This window comes from Trachemys scripta, chromosome 7 (assembly GCF_013100865.1).
Source record: "Trachemys scripta elegans isolate TJP31775 chromosome 7, CAS_Tse_1.0, whole genome shotgun sequence".
In the NCBI taxonomy this organism is placed as follows: domain Eukaryota; kingdom Metazoa; phylum Chordata; order Testudines; family Emydidae; genus Trachemys; species Trachemys scripta.
In genome coordinates, this window is record NC_048304.1 from 11279351 (window position 1) to 11294690 (window position 15340).

Consider the following 15340-nt stretch of genomic DNA (forward strand, 5'->3'; position numbering starts at 1 on the left):
GTACTTTGAGCAGACGACCATGCTTCCTCTCTGTCCATTCTAATGCACCACATTCTCCTTCCTCAGCTGTCACTCTGTCACCTCCGGCTGGGGGTGCGGGCTCTGCGGTGGGGCTGGAGATTTGGGGTGCAGGAGGGGGCTCCGTGCTGGGGCTGAGGAATTCAGAGTGCAGGAAGGGTCTTTGGGTCGAAAATTGGACATCTAGTCACCCTATGTCTATAGGGTAGCCACTTCGGACTCTCGTATAGTTTGCTGCTTTCCGGTTAATAACAACAACAAACCAATGGTCTTAGACCCTACTGAGGCTATGATTCCAAATAAGACACCTAGTACTGCCTCATTCTGTCTTTTCACTCTATGCTGCACTTATTATTTTTCAGCATTTCATGACAAAGGGGGTGACATCTGCTATGTTAATTAGGAAAAGTAACTTCATTTCGGTGAACTGTACCTTGCAGTGTGGGGAAGGGAAATACCCCTTTCTCTCCCCCGCCTATTTTTAAGGCTTGCAATTTATGACAATCATATGGGCACAGCTACGCCTAGTACAAAGAGCAAAGACTACTGGGTTGTGTGGCAGTAAATTTGTCAAACTCTGAACGGCTTTCTGACTGTCAGCAAAATCCACACAGTAAGCATCTGATGTATGAGATTCAGTTCTTCTGAGATAACATTGTATGACACGTAGGATCTAACTCACCACTGGTATGAGTGGGCACAAGTCCATCAAAGTCAACCAGTCAAAGGCCAAATTCTGTTTGTGTCACTCATGCTACGCAGCACATGACCTCTCCAGTATTCCCAATGAGACCATTTGAGACCATTTGAGAAGTAAGGTACTACTCAACACAGGTAAGTTTTCACCCCAGTGAAAATCCAGAGAAACTCCAATGAAACCAGTTTGAGAACAGTGAAGGAGTTTTAAGCAAATGGAGAATTTGGACCCTGGTCCCTCAAACATTCCACTAGAGAATCAGCATTTCTCTCAGACTGGTGAGAAAACATTGCTCTAATAGCTTTTTGTTGATCAAATAACAGATGACTTCTTGTTGTTTAGCTCAACAAATATTGCATCGGCATGGAGGCTTGTTTTCCAAAATAGTGTTTACAGTAGGCTGTAGTGCCATTTAATGGACGTGTATATTTTCCAGTCCCCCTTTCCCATTCACAATCCTTGACTGGCTAACCAGTTCAGAGAGTCTGAATGGGGACCCTCTTATTTGCATTTACCCAACTAGCCTTCCACTGAGTCAATCCCAGTATATACCAATGTATATACCAATGTTCTCTCGTGCTACTGAAAGCGAACCATGACCTTTCATTTCATTATTAATGAACGCAACGAAACACAATTATTAAACCTGCACTTTTTCATGGTTCCATATGTTTCCTTTTTGCCTGCCCATGGCTGTCATGTGACAGTAAAGCACTGAGTGATTGTCCCTAGTGCCTCGTCCCTTGCAACTCCTCGCCACCTGCTTGGTAGCATTAAACAGATGTATAAGTGTAAAGCACTGCAAAACCCGTCATTTCAATCATTGATCATTTAAAAAAAAAACACCAAACCCAACTGTCCAAAGAAAGCCGTGCCTGGGTCAGCATTTTTTGGTAGTTGAAGTAAAGGGGGAAAGCACTACAATAAGATAGTTCAGCTACACAATAGGTCACGTTATCCATTTGTGTCACAAGTGACCATAAGGCATTTGGTTTATTTCATAGTGCTTCTTGTTTATGTTGCTTTAACAACCAAAATATTCCTCCAGCATGGAATAAAGAGTATTTTCCACAGAGATTCTAACAGAGGCATTGCATTATTCATCGTCAAGTGAAGAGGAAAATTTCAATTGCCAGTTTCTGGTAAATGTCTAATTAAGAAAGGGGACTTCTGAGCCACAGACAGGCGCCACAATCATTAAAGGGCAGTTTTCTGAAGATTACGGGTCTCCAGTCTGTCAAGCGAAGTTTTTCTTTTTTTTTTCTCCCCTACAGCTGAACTAATTCAGCAGTAGAAAACTGCCTAGAACAAAGCCCTGGGAATTAACATCTTGTTTAAGCAAACACACGCCTACTTTGAAGTAAGTGTGATAGGTTCACCATTGTTATTGAGGTCAAGTTTATATTCTGTCACTTAACTACCATTAACTTCAACACTACTCTTAGTTCTGAATCTCAATTGAAATTTGTATGTACCGTGTCTGATCAGGATAATTTTTTGATCAGGGAACATATTTCAAGTAGGTCAGTTTAATATGGTTAGCACATCAATTTGAAGCTAAACTTTGAAAACTACTGAAATCTAGCCTAATCGCATATTGTGTCTGCCTAATTAAATGCTAGGGTACACTCAGAATACAATTAGAGGCAGTTTTCTATGTTCTCCTAATCAACCTTTTACATTATTATTTTTTTTAAGTTTTGATGTTTATATACTTACTTCATCAATCCGCATTTGGGCCCCAATTTAGGGAAGCATCACTATTCAGAAAGTGTAAGCGTGGCTTTGACTTTAAGCTTGAAGTCAGTTTGACTTAAGCACAGGCTTAAGTGTTTACCTGAATCAGGGTCTTTCTTCATAGCTCATTACTTAAACTTGTCTCATTGTAGCAACTACAAGTATATGAGACTATGTGGGATTCTAATGGAAAAAAGACATTTGTCTGAATATTTTATTTCTTTATAACTACTTTGCATAACTGTTTTGTATTTTAAGCATGGAGAAGGAAGTGACTTTTCACTGCTTGTCGTTGGAAGTTGCCAATAAAATATAGCAATAGTTAGTTCCTTATCACTGTGATTTTCCTATTGTCACAGGAATTGGTACATTGACCTTAGTGTTTACATAGCACTGCCCCTTTAGCAGCTAATTCTAGTTTAAAGCACAAATCCAATTTGAGTTCTATGGTTTTTATTTCTATCAGTGGCGTGTGAGGCCAAGAACGGAGCTTTCTGTTTGATTTATTCAGATGCAATTATTTATATATATGGGAACTTCAGTGCTTGTGAAAGATGCTGGCTCCACATCCATGGTAGCGGAAATCTTTTGACCCCAGATCAAATACAATAACGCAGTGGCAATGCAAGCTTGTACCCTGCCAATGTACTGTATCTCAGCCCTGCTCCAGAGGGACATCCCAGATTGGTGAGATGAAGAGTACAGTCTCTAGGCTCATTCAACCCTGGATCTCTCAGCTGGGAGTGGCTTGTGTGATATGGACACCTGTCCCTTTCAGGCATTGGAGTGAGCTCCACCAACGCATTCCACATGGAACAAACAACTTATCACACAGAATCATAGTGGGAACAGCTAATCACCCGGGAAGAGCTTTCAGCCTCTGCCACCTAGGTCGGATTTAAACCTGTGACTTAGAGCTGAAAGGCTGGGTATTCCTAGCCCTGAAACATTTAGCCCCTATTCACGAAAGCACTTCAACAAGTACTTTAATCCCATTGAAGTTAATAGGACTTAAGAATGTGCTTGAAGTTATGCATGTACTTAAGTGCTTTCCTCAACTGGGGCCTTAGTCTTTTAATGTCAGGTTAGAAATATAGGGTTACCATATTTTGAGTGTCCAAAAAGAGGACACTCCACGGGGCCCCGGCCCCGCCCCCAGCCACACCCATGCCCCCGCCCCAACTCCACCCCTTCCCCAAACTCCCCGCCCCAACTCCGCCCTCTCCCCTGCTTCCTGTGAACATTTGATTCGCGGGAAGCCTGAAGCAGGCAGCAGGTAAGCTGGGGGGGGGTGAGGGGAGGAGGCGCGGCCCAATCTGGCCCCCCCCAACCGAGCGGCTCCCTCCGGCGGCCGACCCCGGTCCCAGCGTCTCCAGCCTGGCTCGGCTCCTGGGCTGCCGGCCGCAGGCACCCCCGGCCCAGCACCCCTGGCCCCGGTCTGGCCCCGCCCCGGACATGTTCGGCTTTTTGGGATTTCCCCCCGGACAGGGATTTGAGGCCCAAAAAGCCGGACATGTCCGGGAAAATCCGGTCGTATGGTAACCCTAAGAAATATAAAAAGATCCACCCCAGACAATGTACTTCTATAATGTTTCTTCAGCAGTGTTTGCTTAGTGTTTTATCTCACCATTAGCTCTAAGGGGAGCTGAAGGTGTTGAGTGAGAAATACGGTCTGAAAAAGAGTTTTCTGATTATACCCCATAGCATAAAGCTCTTCCCCCCCCCCCCATGATAGCATTGAAAAACATCATTCAACTAGGAAGACAACATCAAATAGAAGATAATTCTTTATCTCAGATGCTGCACATGATAATGAAATCATTGCAGGTGTAGACCTACTTTGGAAGTGCCAGGATTTAGGTGGACTGATCACAAGTTGCTGTTATGGGTATTAGAGGACTAGGAAGAAACAAGTACTGGTTGCTTACTACAAGCTTAGCTGCCTCCAGCGACAACTGCCATTCTAGATCATTGAGATTTTAAATTGCCACAGTCCACTTTAAATTCATAACACAACGCATTGATATGCACAACATCCACAATGCACTTTAATGACTAGGTGTCTTAATTTGCTTTTTATTATGTGATTAAAGGTACAATAAGGTATGTGTTCAACAAGAGGGAAGACCATTGTTCTGCATCATTAAGCTCACAGCGGCCCAAAAAGAAATTGTAGGCAATGTGCCAAAGCCCTTAATGAAGAGGATCTCTTTGAATTATCTGTGGATAAGGAAGGGATAAAGCCTGAGCCCTGGTATATTTGATCCTCTTTGTTTTCCCTGTTATGAGGACTTACAGAGCCAGACGTACTGGACCTTCTGGAATTGTAATTTATTGAAGCATTAATTTCCCAGCCATATTAAAGCTCTTGGTCTAATAGAGAAAGTGCAGTTATGTACTATTATTAATTCTGCAAGTGTTTTCTGAATTCCTGCGTGCCACAGTGCTGAACTCTTCAAAAATAAGGTTAAGGGGATTTATTTATGCTAATACTTAAAGTTTGCATAATTCAGTTTTATGAAATATTATCAGACAGGCTTTTTAAAAAAGCGTGTTTCCTTTAGTTTCAATGTAAGTAGCAAAAGCATAGCTTCATTATATTAGACTTCCATGAATGTTATAAAGTAAAAAAGCTATGGCAAGAGCCATATTATTATTATAAAGTGTTTACATTTTATTTTAAATTAAAATGATTCTGCATGGCTCACTAGCTGTTAAATCTGGCTGACTGATTATCAGAGATCAGTAAAAGTAACCAATATCTTGCTAAATAAAGTTAACCTCGCTGTCCTAGAAAATGTAGGAAATGTGCTTTTGTCAGGGTATAACAAAATAACACGCATAAAAAAAACTGATGGTCTTGTCTTAAAATAAAAACATAGTAGCAAAATCTTTTGGTCTCTAAATTAATTATGTACAATAACATGTATAAACACATGATTACTGCTTCCTTATATAAATAAAATAGAAGCCTAGTACGTTGAAGGACCTAATTCTGCAGAATGCTGAACAACCTATAGAAGTTGAGGGCATTCGGGTCCTGGTTCAGCAAAGCATTTAAGCATATGCTTAAAGCTAAGCATGGTAGCAGTGGGACATGTTTAAATGCCTTGCTGAAACAGGGCCTCTGTACCCTAGCAGGCTCGTTCCCTAATTTAGCACTTGGGCTCCAGATCTTGCAAACACCTAGGTTCATGCTTAACATTAGGCATGCAAGTAGTCTGACTGACATCAACCGGGACGGCTCCCTGTGACTAAACTTAAGCATGTGCCTTAAGTGATTGCAGAAAGGGGACCTGTCTCTGGTAAATGATGTCAGTATGTTGCAAAGACTCTGTCTCTTCCTGATCTCATACAATGTAATTGCAAGCTGCATAAACAGTTAAAAATATTCCTATTATGCTGCCGTCTCAGTTTGTTCTGCTTGTTGCACTTCTGACTATGCAATGCATTGATAGTCATCAAATCCAGACTGCGTGAAAACTTGGCGACACTGTGGGCTAACTATTACGACAGACACCGCCTGATCTTAACAGAAGGGTTCACACAAACAATATCAACATCAAGCCTGCTGTTGTAGGCACCGTCAGAAGCTAGTTCTCAATGGGGAATGATGTTCAAGAAATCTTGTTATCTTGCCTGAAAATTCTTCCCATTGTGACCTGCATAGCAGCAGCTTAATAAGGGGGAGTGAGTTGGGATAAATAAAAATGACAGTAAACATGTTCTATTTGTTTTAACAAAGTATTTTTTCCATAAAGCAACACTGTCCTTATGGGGGTGACACAGAATTAGATAAAAACGGTGTTTAAAACTGAGTTAGTTCCCTGCTTGCAGAGCATACAGGACACAGTTTATTCACTATGTTGTGAAGGACATCAATATATCTTGTGATCAAATCTAGGTAGCACCATAACAAAGGCCACATGATTTTGCTCTGTACCGCTTTTGTAATGATACTCAACACCCTCTGCTGGTGAGTGTAGAAAACGACACCTTATACGTCAACTGATTCTATACTGTTTGTGGTGGTTTGTGATTGTTGCATGTTCTTAAAATGCGTTGTTAACTGAAAATTCCTATAATTAAAATTTCCGAGTACTTAAGTATTTGATGCAATTTTGGCACAGTATCAAAAAGTCACATTTTTCAGATGTTAAAAAAATTACAAGGTATTTTCATATTTTTGTTTTCGAGGTCTAAAATAAGTAAATATCCACTACTGTACCCTTCCAATATTTTACACAATGCAAACCTGCACTTCCAACCCAAAGAACATTTTAGTTGGGCAGTCAAAGTAGCATATTTCAGACATATATACAATACTGACAAAACTCTGAGTAGGGAAATGAAAAGATGCACTTATTTTAAAATAGGGGTGAATACATCATCAATGTTCTTAACCTCATCTGAAATGTTATATGAAAAATAATTTTGAAAGAAATTTCGAGCCATACTTCTGGTTTTCTGCCAGTTGATACATTTCAACACACAGGGAAGCAGAAACTGCAAGAGTTAAACATAAACTTGATTTAAAGTACTGGTATGAACAGTTACTTTAAAAGCTGAAGTCAAAAGTAAATACATGTGTTCCACAGAAAATAAGTATCTTGTAACTATTTGTAAAAAGAGACAAAACCTCTCTAAGCATCAATCATCGCACATGTCTTTCTTAACTTGTTCAAAGAGTGCATGACCAAGCTATGACCCTTCTTGAGACATTTTACTTAACATATGCTGGAGAAAATGACTCTGGCACACTGGTTTGTGACATGAAGACTTGAAGCAAGTTTGACTGTGTACCAATCTGACTTTAAATATTTGATCTTCCACAAGCACCGTTGGGAAGGCACATCATAAAAACGGAGTCAAAATCACACCGGCATAAAAAAAAAAAGTGACAAACCCTTTAATTTCCACTAGTACCAGCCCTCTCTCCATTCTTTTTTTCCTACAATAACAACAACAATAGTCACTAGGCTAGATGAGAACATTTGGTCTTAGAAATGAAATCCAATGATATTACCTGACAAACTTCATACAGTAATTTGTACTGCTCTTCTTGCTTCTGTAGAGTGCACAGACTGCATCCCATATTTAATTAAGTGTCAGAGAAAGTCTTCCTTATGCACCAGCACAGCCACAGAAATATTTGTTAACAAGTATGCACACAGATATCCTAGGTGAGTCAGCTGGACTGAAACTATTCACATTGGTATTACACTGAATGTTGGAAAGCAACTATGCCTGTTTCTTGAGTGCTTTCCCTCCTTCACTCACAGTACACAACACTCCCTCTACTGCTTTAGTCAAGCTGCTGTACTGTGCACACGCTATATACTGCTACTCATGCATATTAATCAGTTCTCATTGACTATTCATAACAGACAGTGATACAGAAGCTATAATTGCCAGCTATGACAGCTGAAATTTCTCTAATTAACAAGCAAGTGCTTCAGTAGCAGGGCATAATAAAAGACACTAACAATTTTGTAAACCATTTTGTAGCAATTACAAATAAACATGACTACATTTTACTATGGTCCCTCAGGATAATTCTTAGCATATTTAAGCAGAATACAAATACATTTTAAATGTAAGTCACAATGAAATGAATCTGACAGTGCAAAACTCTTACGTTCAGCATTAAATGTGGTCAAGTCACGTCCTCTGTTGTTATTTATACTGCAATTGCAGTATTTATCCTGCAATTGCACCTACTAGCCGCAGTCATGGACCAGGACCCCACTGTGCTAGGGGCTGTACAAACACACAACAAAAAAGGCACTCCCTTAAAAAGGTATGGGGAATATGTTGGTATTTGGAAAAAAGGGCATGTTTGCAATTTCACGGTTCAATTTAAATGTTTTAGATTTAGTAGCTGCAACAATTGGAACGTGGCTCCTTGCTCTCATTAGGCAATGATACCTGATATTGAGACGATGAAATATAAAATATGTTTGGAGTATATCTCTAGCTATATCATTTTTGTGTGCATCTAACTATGTATATTAAACACTGCATATCTATATAACGATAGCATATGAAAGATCTGCCTAACTAGGAAAATCATGTAAGGCGTCAGCTATATGTATATTTCACAGTTTCGTGAAAGATACTCTAGAGTCCACGTCACTGAATTAACTGGCACAATGAATCTGGATCAAATATTCTGTCCCTGAATGGATAATTACCCCAAAAAGTGATTAGCACTTACCAGTTGCAAGTTGTTATATTTATTGCCTTTTATTATGTTATAAGGGAGTTAAGGGGATGGAACGTCAAATCAAGTAGGAAAATAGAACCACTCTGATGCCAGTGTTTAAAGATGGATGTACTGGATCTCTCATTGTGGGTCTCTGACTTGGACATGCGCTCACTCAGCATGTGCAGGGCTTCTGTGGATGACTATGTGAATTTGTGCAGGGTTCAAGTGCAGATTATGCAACTGAAATCTGCCCTGTGGATAAGAGTGACACTGCAGAGCAGATAGTGAGATTTTCCCACAATTTTTAGAGACCTATAATTCATATTTAATTTATTTGATTTCAAGATCTTTGAAAGAAAATGTGGGTGAGGTTATATTTTTTATTGGACCAACTTCTGTTAATGACAGAGACAAGCTTTAGAGCTTACACAGAGCTCTTAAATCCAAAGCTGACTGCAAAGAGTTACAGAGAGATCTCACAAACCTGTGATAGAGCAACAAAATTGCTGATGGTATTAAATTTTGATAAATGCAAACTAATGCATATTGGAAAACATAATCCCAACTATACATACAAAATGATGGGGTCTACATTAGCTGTTACCACTCAAGAAAGAGATCTTGGATTCATCATGGATAGTTCTCTGAAAACACCTGCTCAATGTGCGGTAGCAGTCAAAAAAGCTAACAGAATATTAGGAACCATTAGAAAAGGGATAGATAGATATGACAGAAAATATAATACCACTATATAAATCCCTGGTATGTGCGCACCTTGAATATTGAATGCAGTTCTGGTCGCTCCATCTCAAAAATATATATTGGAATTGAAAGAAGTACAGAGAAGGGCAACAAAAAATGATGAGGGGTATGGAACAGCTTCCATATGAGGAGAGATTAAAAAGACTGGGACTGTTCAGCTTAGAAAAGAGATGGCTAAGGGGGGGGGATATGATAGAGGTCTACAAAATCATAAATGGTTTGAAGAAAGTGAATAAAATTATCTAGAGCATCCACCTAAAAACGATTCTCTGATCATTAAGCAGAAACTCTGGAACCATGAAGTCTCTGCTTCGTTTCAAATGGGACATGGTCTTCTGTCTTTGAATTTATGATATTCCCTAAGGGTACACAGCAAAGAAAAACCCACGGCTGGAACATGCCAGCTGATTTGGGTTGGCAGGACTCAGGCCGCAGGGATGTTTCGCTGCGGTGTTGACTTCCAAGCTCAAGCTGGGGCCCGAGCTCTGGGACCCTCCCAACTTGCAGGGTCCTAGAGCCCAGGCTCCAGCCCAAGCCCAGATGTCTACACAGCAGTGAAACAGCTCAAGCCTCACGAGCCCAAGTCAGCTGGCAGGGGCCAGCCACAGGTGTCTAGTTGCTGAATTGACATACTCGGAGTCTTCCAAGCACTGGAGTCACAGAGCCTGAAGTACGCAGAAGTACTTTCATTGAGGTCAAGTTAAAATTAAGTATGTGTTTAAGTGCTTTCCTGAACCGGGATGGTGACAAATCCCTATTCCTTTTCCCTATCATAACTACATGGGGCTTTTCAATAGTCCTTAATACCGTCACTAATGTGGTGTTTCTGTACTATGTATAGGGATATATATTTCACCCATGGGGTCTGTCTTAGTAGCACATCCTACCCAATTAGGGAAAGAGGGGAGCACCCTTTCCATAGCTGCTGAACACCTGAGGGGTCATACTCAGAGAAATCAGAAAGGAGACAGAGATGCAGTGAGCCCCATGACTGTGATAGGGATGCTTTCCTGAATAAGGGCCTCGGACATGAGGTTGGAAGGCTGTGATTTGTTTTCTTTAACAGATACTTTGTGTAACTTCTGCATAGGGTGGTGGTTGAACTTCTGGGGTCACAGCATTTCAAGATACTCTGTGTCCTTTGGTCTTGTTGTGTGCCTACCAAGTTGAGGAACCATACAGAACATCCAAGCTTAAATGTGTTCATCTACATTGGAATAATGTGGGGTTAACACAAAACCCAATGCAAAGAGTTCAGTTGACTTCAATGGGCTTTGGATCTAATCAGAGACTTTAAGTCCAGAAAGGACCACCACAGGCCATCAAAACCACCCAGCACCTGCACACTAAACCCAATTAGATGAAAGCATTACAGCCCACAAGAGACTAGATTATGTGCCACAGGCAGAGAACAGGAGGGACTCAGGTGCACTAGTGCTTGAAGCCTCTGCAATGGCAAGGAAACGATTAAGTGAGATACACCCAGATCTGGCCCTAAAGTACTTAAATATGTGATCTTGAATAAAGGTATGGATTTGGTGTCCTTCTGAAAATGCCAGAGATAATAAACCTGAATTATTTTTAAGAACAAGGACTAAATGTACTGTAACAAGTATAGTATTTGGCTTTGAATACATATATTTATAAATTTAATATTACATCTTCCAAAGATATTGCATAAGATGTATCTTCCTTTATGGAATGTAAATGTTGGCTCCTGACAAGGTTAACATTGTCTGTTTAAACACTAGTTGCTCTTTAAAAGTTACATTTCAATTGTCACCTTGAAAAAATGTTCAGCAATTGTGTGTCATCAGAAATGGAAGAAGAAGAAGGGGGGAAAAAAGATGAAGGAACTAAAAGTTAGCTTATTGCATGGTATGTCCCAGCTGCAATTCCCATAGCAAAGCATCATCCTACTATTTTTCCATACTGGTACAATGGACTATGCTGATATCTAATCAGATGCAACAAATGCCCTGACGGCCAGTCTACATTCGAATATAAGAGCACTGAAAAAAAAAAATAGTCCAGAAAGTAGGCCAGGAGAGTAACTTCAGCACAGCATTGTGCTTTTCAATTGACTACCAGAGCTCTCAGATAAACCGGGCCTCCCGGGTCCTTGGCTAACAGAGATTAATCATGCTGCTCGGTGGCAAACAGTGTAGTTTAATGGGTAAAGTTGACTGGGCTGTGAGCTCTGGTAAGTAAGCCTGATATTCAAGCAAAAACATTGATCTAAATGCAGATATTTTCCATTATCTGAACCTACTTCATATTACTCTGTTGTTGTTCTAGGCGGGGCTGGTAGCGCAGCCTATTGTGAAACATTCCCGACCCTTCTGACTATAAGACCCTGCTTTCAGTTGCTTATAACTGTGCTAAACTTCAACCGTTTGAGCTGAAATATTCCATGCACGGTGTGTGCCTCAGGCTGCATCTTTTTGGAAAATTATAGCTAAGATGGTTCAGTTATTTCTGAGAATGAGGCTAGGGACAAATAAATTGTTTTGATAAAAAAAAAAACCCTTAGCATCCTGTTCTTTGAGAAGCTCTAGCACCCCCATTCTTTCAAACAGGGACTTGAAATGTGGATTGTTGTCCAAGTGAAAATTCAGCAAAGTTTTATTATAAGTCTTTGAAAGCCTGCAGTGTGCATATGCTCAATAGAGACTCGCTAGATTTTTGCAGCTTAATTCCCTGGAGATTCTGTGAACGCAAAATATGCCCCAGCTGGGGCTAGGGGACTGAGCAGGATTTTCCCTGCAATTGCAGTTCCCAGCTGCTCCAGGTAGTGCTGAGTCTGAGTCCAGGCACTGCAAATGAGAGCAGGGAGACTCTCTCTCTCTGCTGGGCCGAGGCAGCATGGAGGAGGAACTGCCTGAACTGAATGCAGAACAAGAACAAGATTTGTGGTGGGGGAAGAAGTAGATTGGAACAAGGTGCTTGGAAGTGGGGGGAAGACTGGAAGTTGGAGTGGGTGGGGGACTGGCTGGAGAAGAAGACTAAGAGCTGGGAGAGGAGACTGGCGCTGGCTGGCAAAGAGACTGCAGTAGGAAGCCAGGGAGGGAAATGGGGGTGCAGAGACCAAAAGCCAGTAGCTGTGTGAGGTGAGGAGACTGAGATTGGATGAGAAGCTGTGGGTGAGTGTAGAGGGAACTGGGAATGTCTGGGCAAGGAGACTGGGCTGGGGATGAGAAGCCTAAGCAACGGAGACTAGGATTGGCTAGGTGAGGAGAATGGGACTGGGACAAGGAATGGGATGTGGGGAAGATACGGGACTGGATCACAGACGGGTTGGAGGTGAAGGGACTGTGTCCGCTGGAGCAGAAGCTCCTCCAGAGACCGGAATGAAACTCTAGCTTCCTGAGTCTGACCAGTCCTCTGATTTCAGCAAATAGCTAGCAAAGTGTCCCATCCTCTCTAGTGCGGGTCCACATAGAGGATGACAACCTACTACTGCTGTCAGTTAATCTGCTAACTCAGGTGGAAGAGTCTATGCAGTGTATCTAAAGGTTTTAACCCTGCTGATGACTGTGTGGGTATCAATATGATGCTGAAAGAGCACGCTCCCCTACAGAGCCAGCATTCATAACTTCTGTGTGCTTGACTTTGTACCTGTACTCCTGTGCTTTTCATGCATTTTTTTGTGCGTAAGAACCATTTAAGATCCATGTTACTGTATGTATACTGATCAGATTCTCTTTAAATAAGTAATTCCCACTTAAGCAGGATGTGGTGGAACCATTTTTGCCTAATATATCAACAATCTAATTAGTTTCCTTAGTTTTACAAATTTTTGAGACCCAAAAGAAACAAAGACAAGGGAAGAGAACAGCTGCTTATAATAAATCCTATATTCATATGCAATTTAAAAGGAGTAAAGATGACCACAAGGAGTGAGAAAAAAACTGTTTTTTCCAAAACAATAGCACTTTAAAAAATATCTGAAGCATCATGGCTACATTTTTTAAATTTCAAAGTGTAGTCAATGGGTCAGCTCCATCAGCGCAGTAGTGCCTGTGTGTTGAGAGTGAATTCAATCAGAATTCATGTTCAGTAGGTCTATTTATAATTTTCAACACTCTGAACCTATGATAAGTACCCTAAGTGTTTGATTCTTAATAATACATTTAATTGTAGTGGATCTTGTTTTTAAAAATGTCCCTTTTAAAAGTCCTTTGTTGGCTTTTGAGAATTTGAAAGCAAGCCAGTATCTTTCCTATGCCATTGTGCAAGTGTTACAATTAAAACAAATATATATATTCTGAATACAAACACAAAAAGACCTTCATCCTGTAATTTCTTGCATGTGGATATAGCCACCTGCCCATGCAGATTGGAGCCAAATATGTGAACTTCATAACAAAAGATAAGGATTTTGAAAGCAAATATAGAATGCTGCTGGCCTTACTCCTGTAAGTTAATGTTGGAGCTGTTGAGTCCTGATTTTCCTCACCTCGCTCCTCTGAAAAAGTCCCAGTGCTTCTTTTTAAAATAAGTGCAATGATATGTCTTCTTATTAAACCATCAAAGGAACAATCCTGACCTCAGAGCTATGCTAAGGAGTCTAAAGTCTAGATACCATCAATTTAGGCTTGAATAGAACTAGGAGTGGCTGAGCCATTACACACATTGAATCTATTTCCCCATGTTAAGTATCCTCACACCTTCTTGTCAAACTGTCTGAAATGGGCCATCTTGATTATCACTAGAAAAGTTTTTTCTCTTAATTAATTAGCCTCTTAGAGTTGGTAGGGCAACTCCCACCTTTTCATGTTCTCTGTATGTGTATATATATCTCCTTACTATATGTTCCATTCTGTGCATCCAATGAAGTGGGCTGTAGCCCACGAAAGCTTATGCTCAAATACATTTGTTAGTCTCTAAGGTGCCAAAAGTACTCCTGTTCTTTTAAAGTCCCTTAGATATTCACATTTAACTCCCATTGCTGAAATAGGACAGCAATAGTATATGAACAGTTTATTGTATTAAAAAGTAACCCTGAGAAGCAGCTTCATTGTTTCTAAGGCTGAAAAACAGAGAGAATTGTGTTGCAATAGCTCAGTCATTTCTGTCACGAGCACACACAATGATGTAATGTCATGTAAATTACTGGATAACATGTCATCATTGCCTTATAGCGAAGAGAACTAGAATACTAATGGCTGTCTCATAGAGCACGAAAGGCCTTCTCCTACTAAAGACGTACCTTTTTTAATGTATATTTATAGTGGCACATAGAGGTGCCAATAAGGATTGGGGACCTATTATACTCGGTGAAGTACAGACACCTAAAAAAACGATCCCTGCATCAGAGACTTGACTATCTAGATTTATGACAAGATGTGAGAAGTGGATGAAACGAAGAAGTCTATTTGGGGGATGGCTATCAAGGAAGGGGAAGATGAGCTTAGAGTAAAAGGAACACACTTTACATAATACAATAAACGGAGGTATGAATTTGCCACCTGCTCAGCTACTGTTCTGTGGGCATCACGGATCTGAAGACAGATAAAACTTTGAAAAGATTCATCTTTGGCTCAAGTGCTAACGGCATCAGCCCAATCTTCTTCCAGGCCAAGCCCAGCATTGAACTCCATCTAGACCAGCTCTACACTGGCTGTCCCACACTGTGGGAAACCTCAGCTACCGGTGAAAGTCAGCTTTAATTTCCTTTTTTGCCACTAGAACAGCAGAGAGTCAAAACTGAGCCCATAATTTCTGCTGGTGATATAACTGCCTTAAAATGAAAGAGTGTTGTAGTTGTATCGGACCCAGGATATTACAGAGGTGAGGTGGGTGAGGTAATATCTTTATTGAACCAATTTCTGTTGGTGCTTGTCTCTCTCACCAACAGAAGATGGTCCAATAAAAGATATTACCTCACTCTCCTTGTCTCTTTAAAATGAAAGAAA

General features: G+C 40.6%; 1 protein-coding gene across 2 annotated transcripts in view; it reads right to left on the bottom strand.

The window, feature by feature from the left end:
* PDZRN3 (PDZ domain containing ring finger 3) overlaps window positions 1–15340 on the bottom strand; it is a 201876-nt gene that overhangs the window by 38004 nt on the left and 148532 nt on the right. Inside the window, exon 1 of one of the 2 annotated variants that reach the window (XM_034776216.1) lies at window positions 7479–7617. The exons of the other annotated variant lie outside the window; for it this stretch is intronic. Within the exon in view, the coding sequence (XP_034632107.1) occupies window positions 7479–7547 (69 nt within the window). The 5' untranslated portion in view covers window positions 7548–7617. Of the gene's footprint in view, window positions 1–7478; window positions 7618–15340 lie in introns of those variants that run through there. 2 annotated transcript variants of the gene reach the window in all.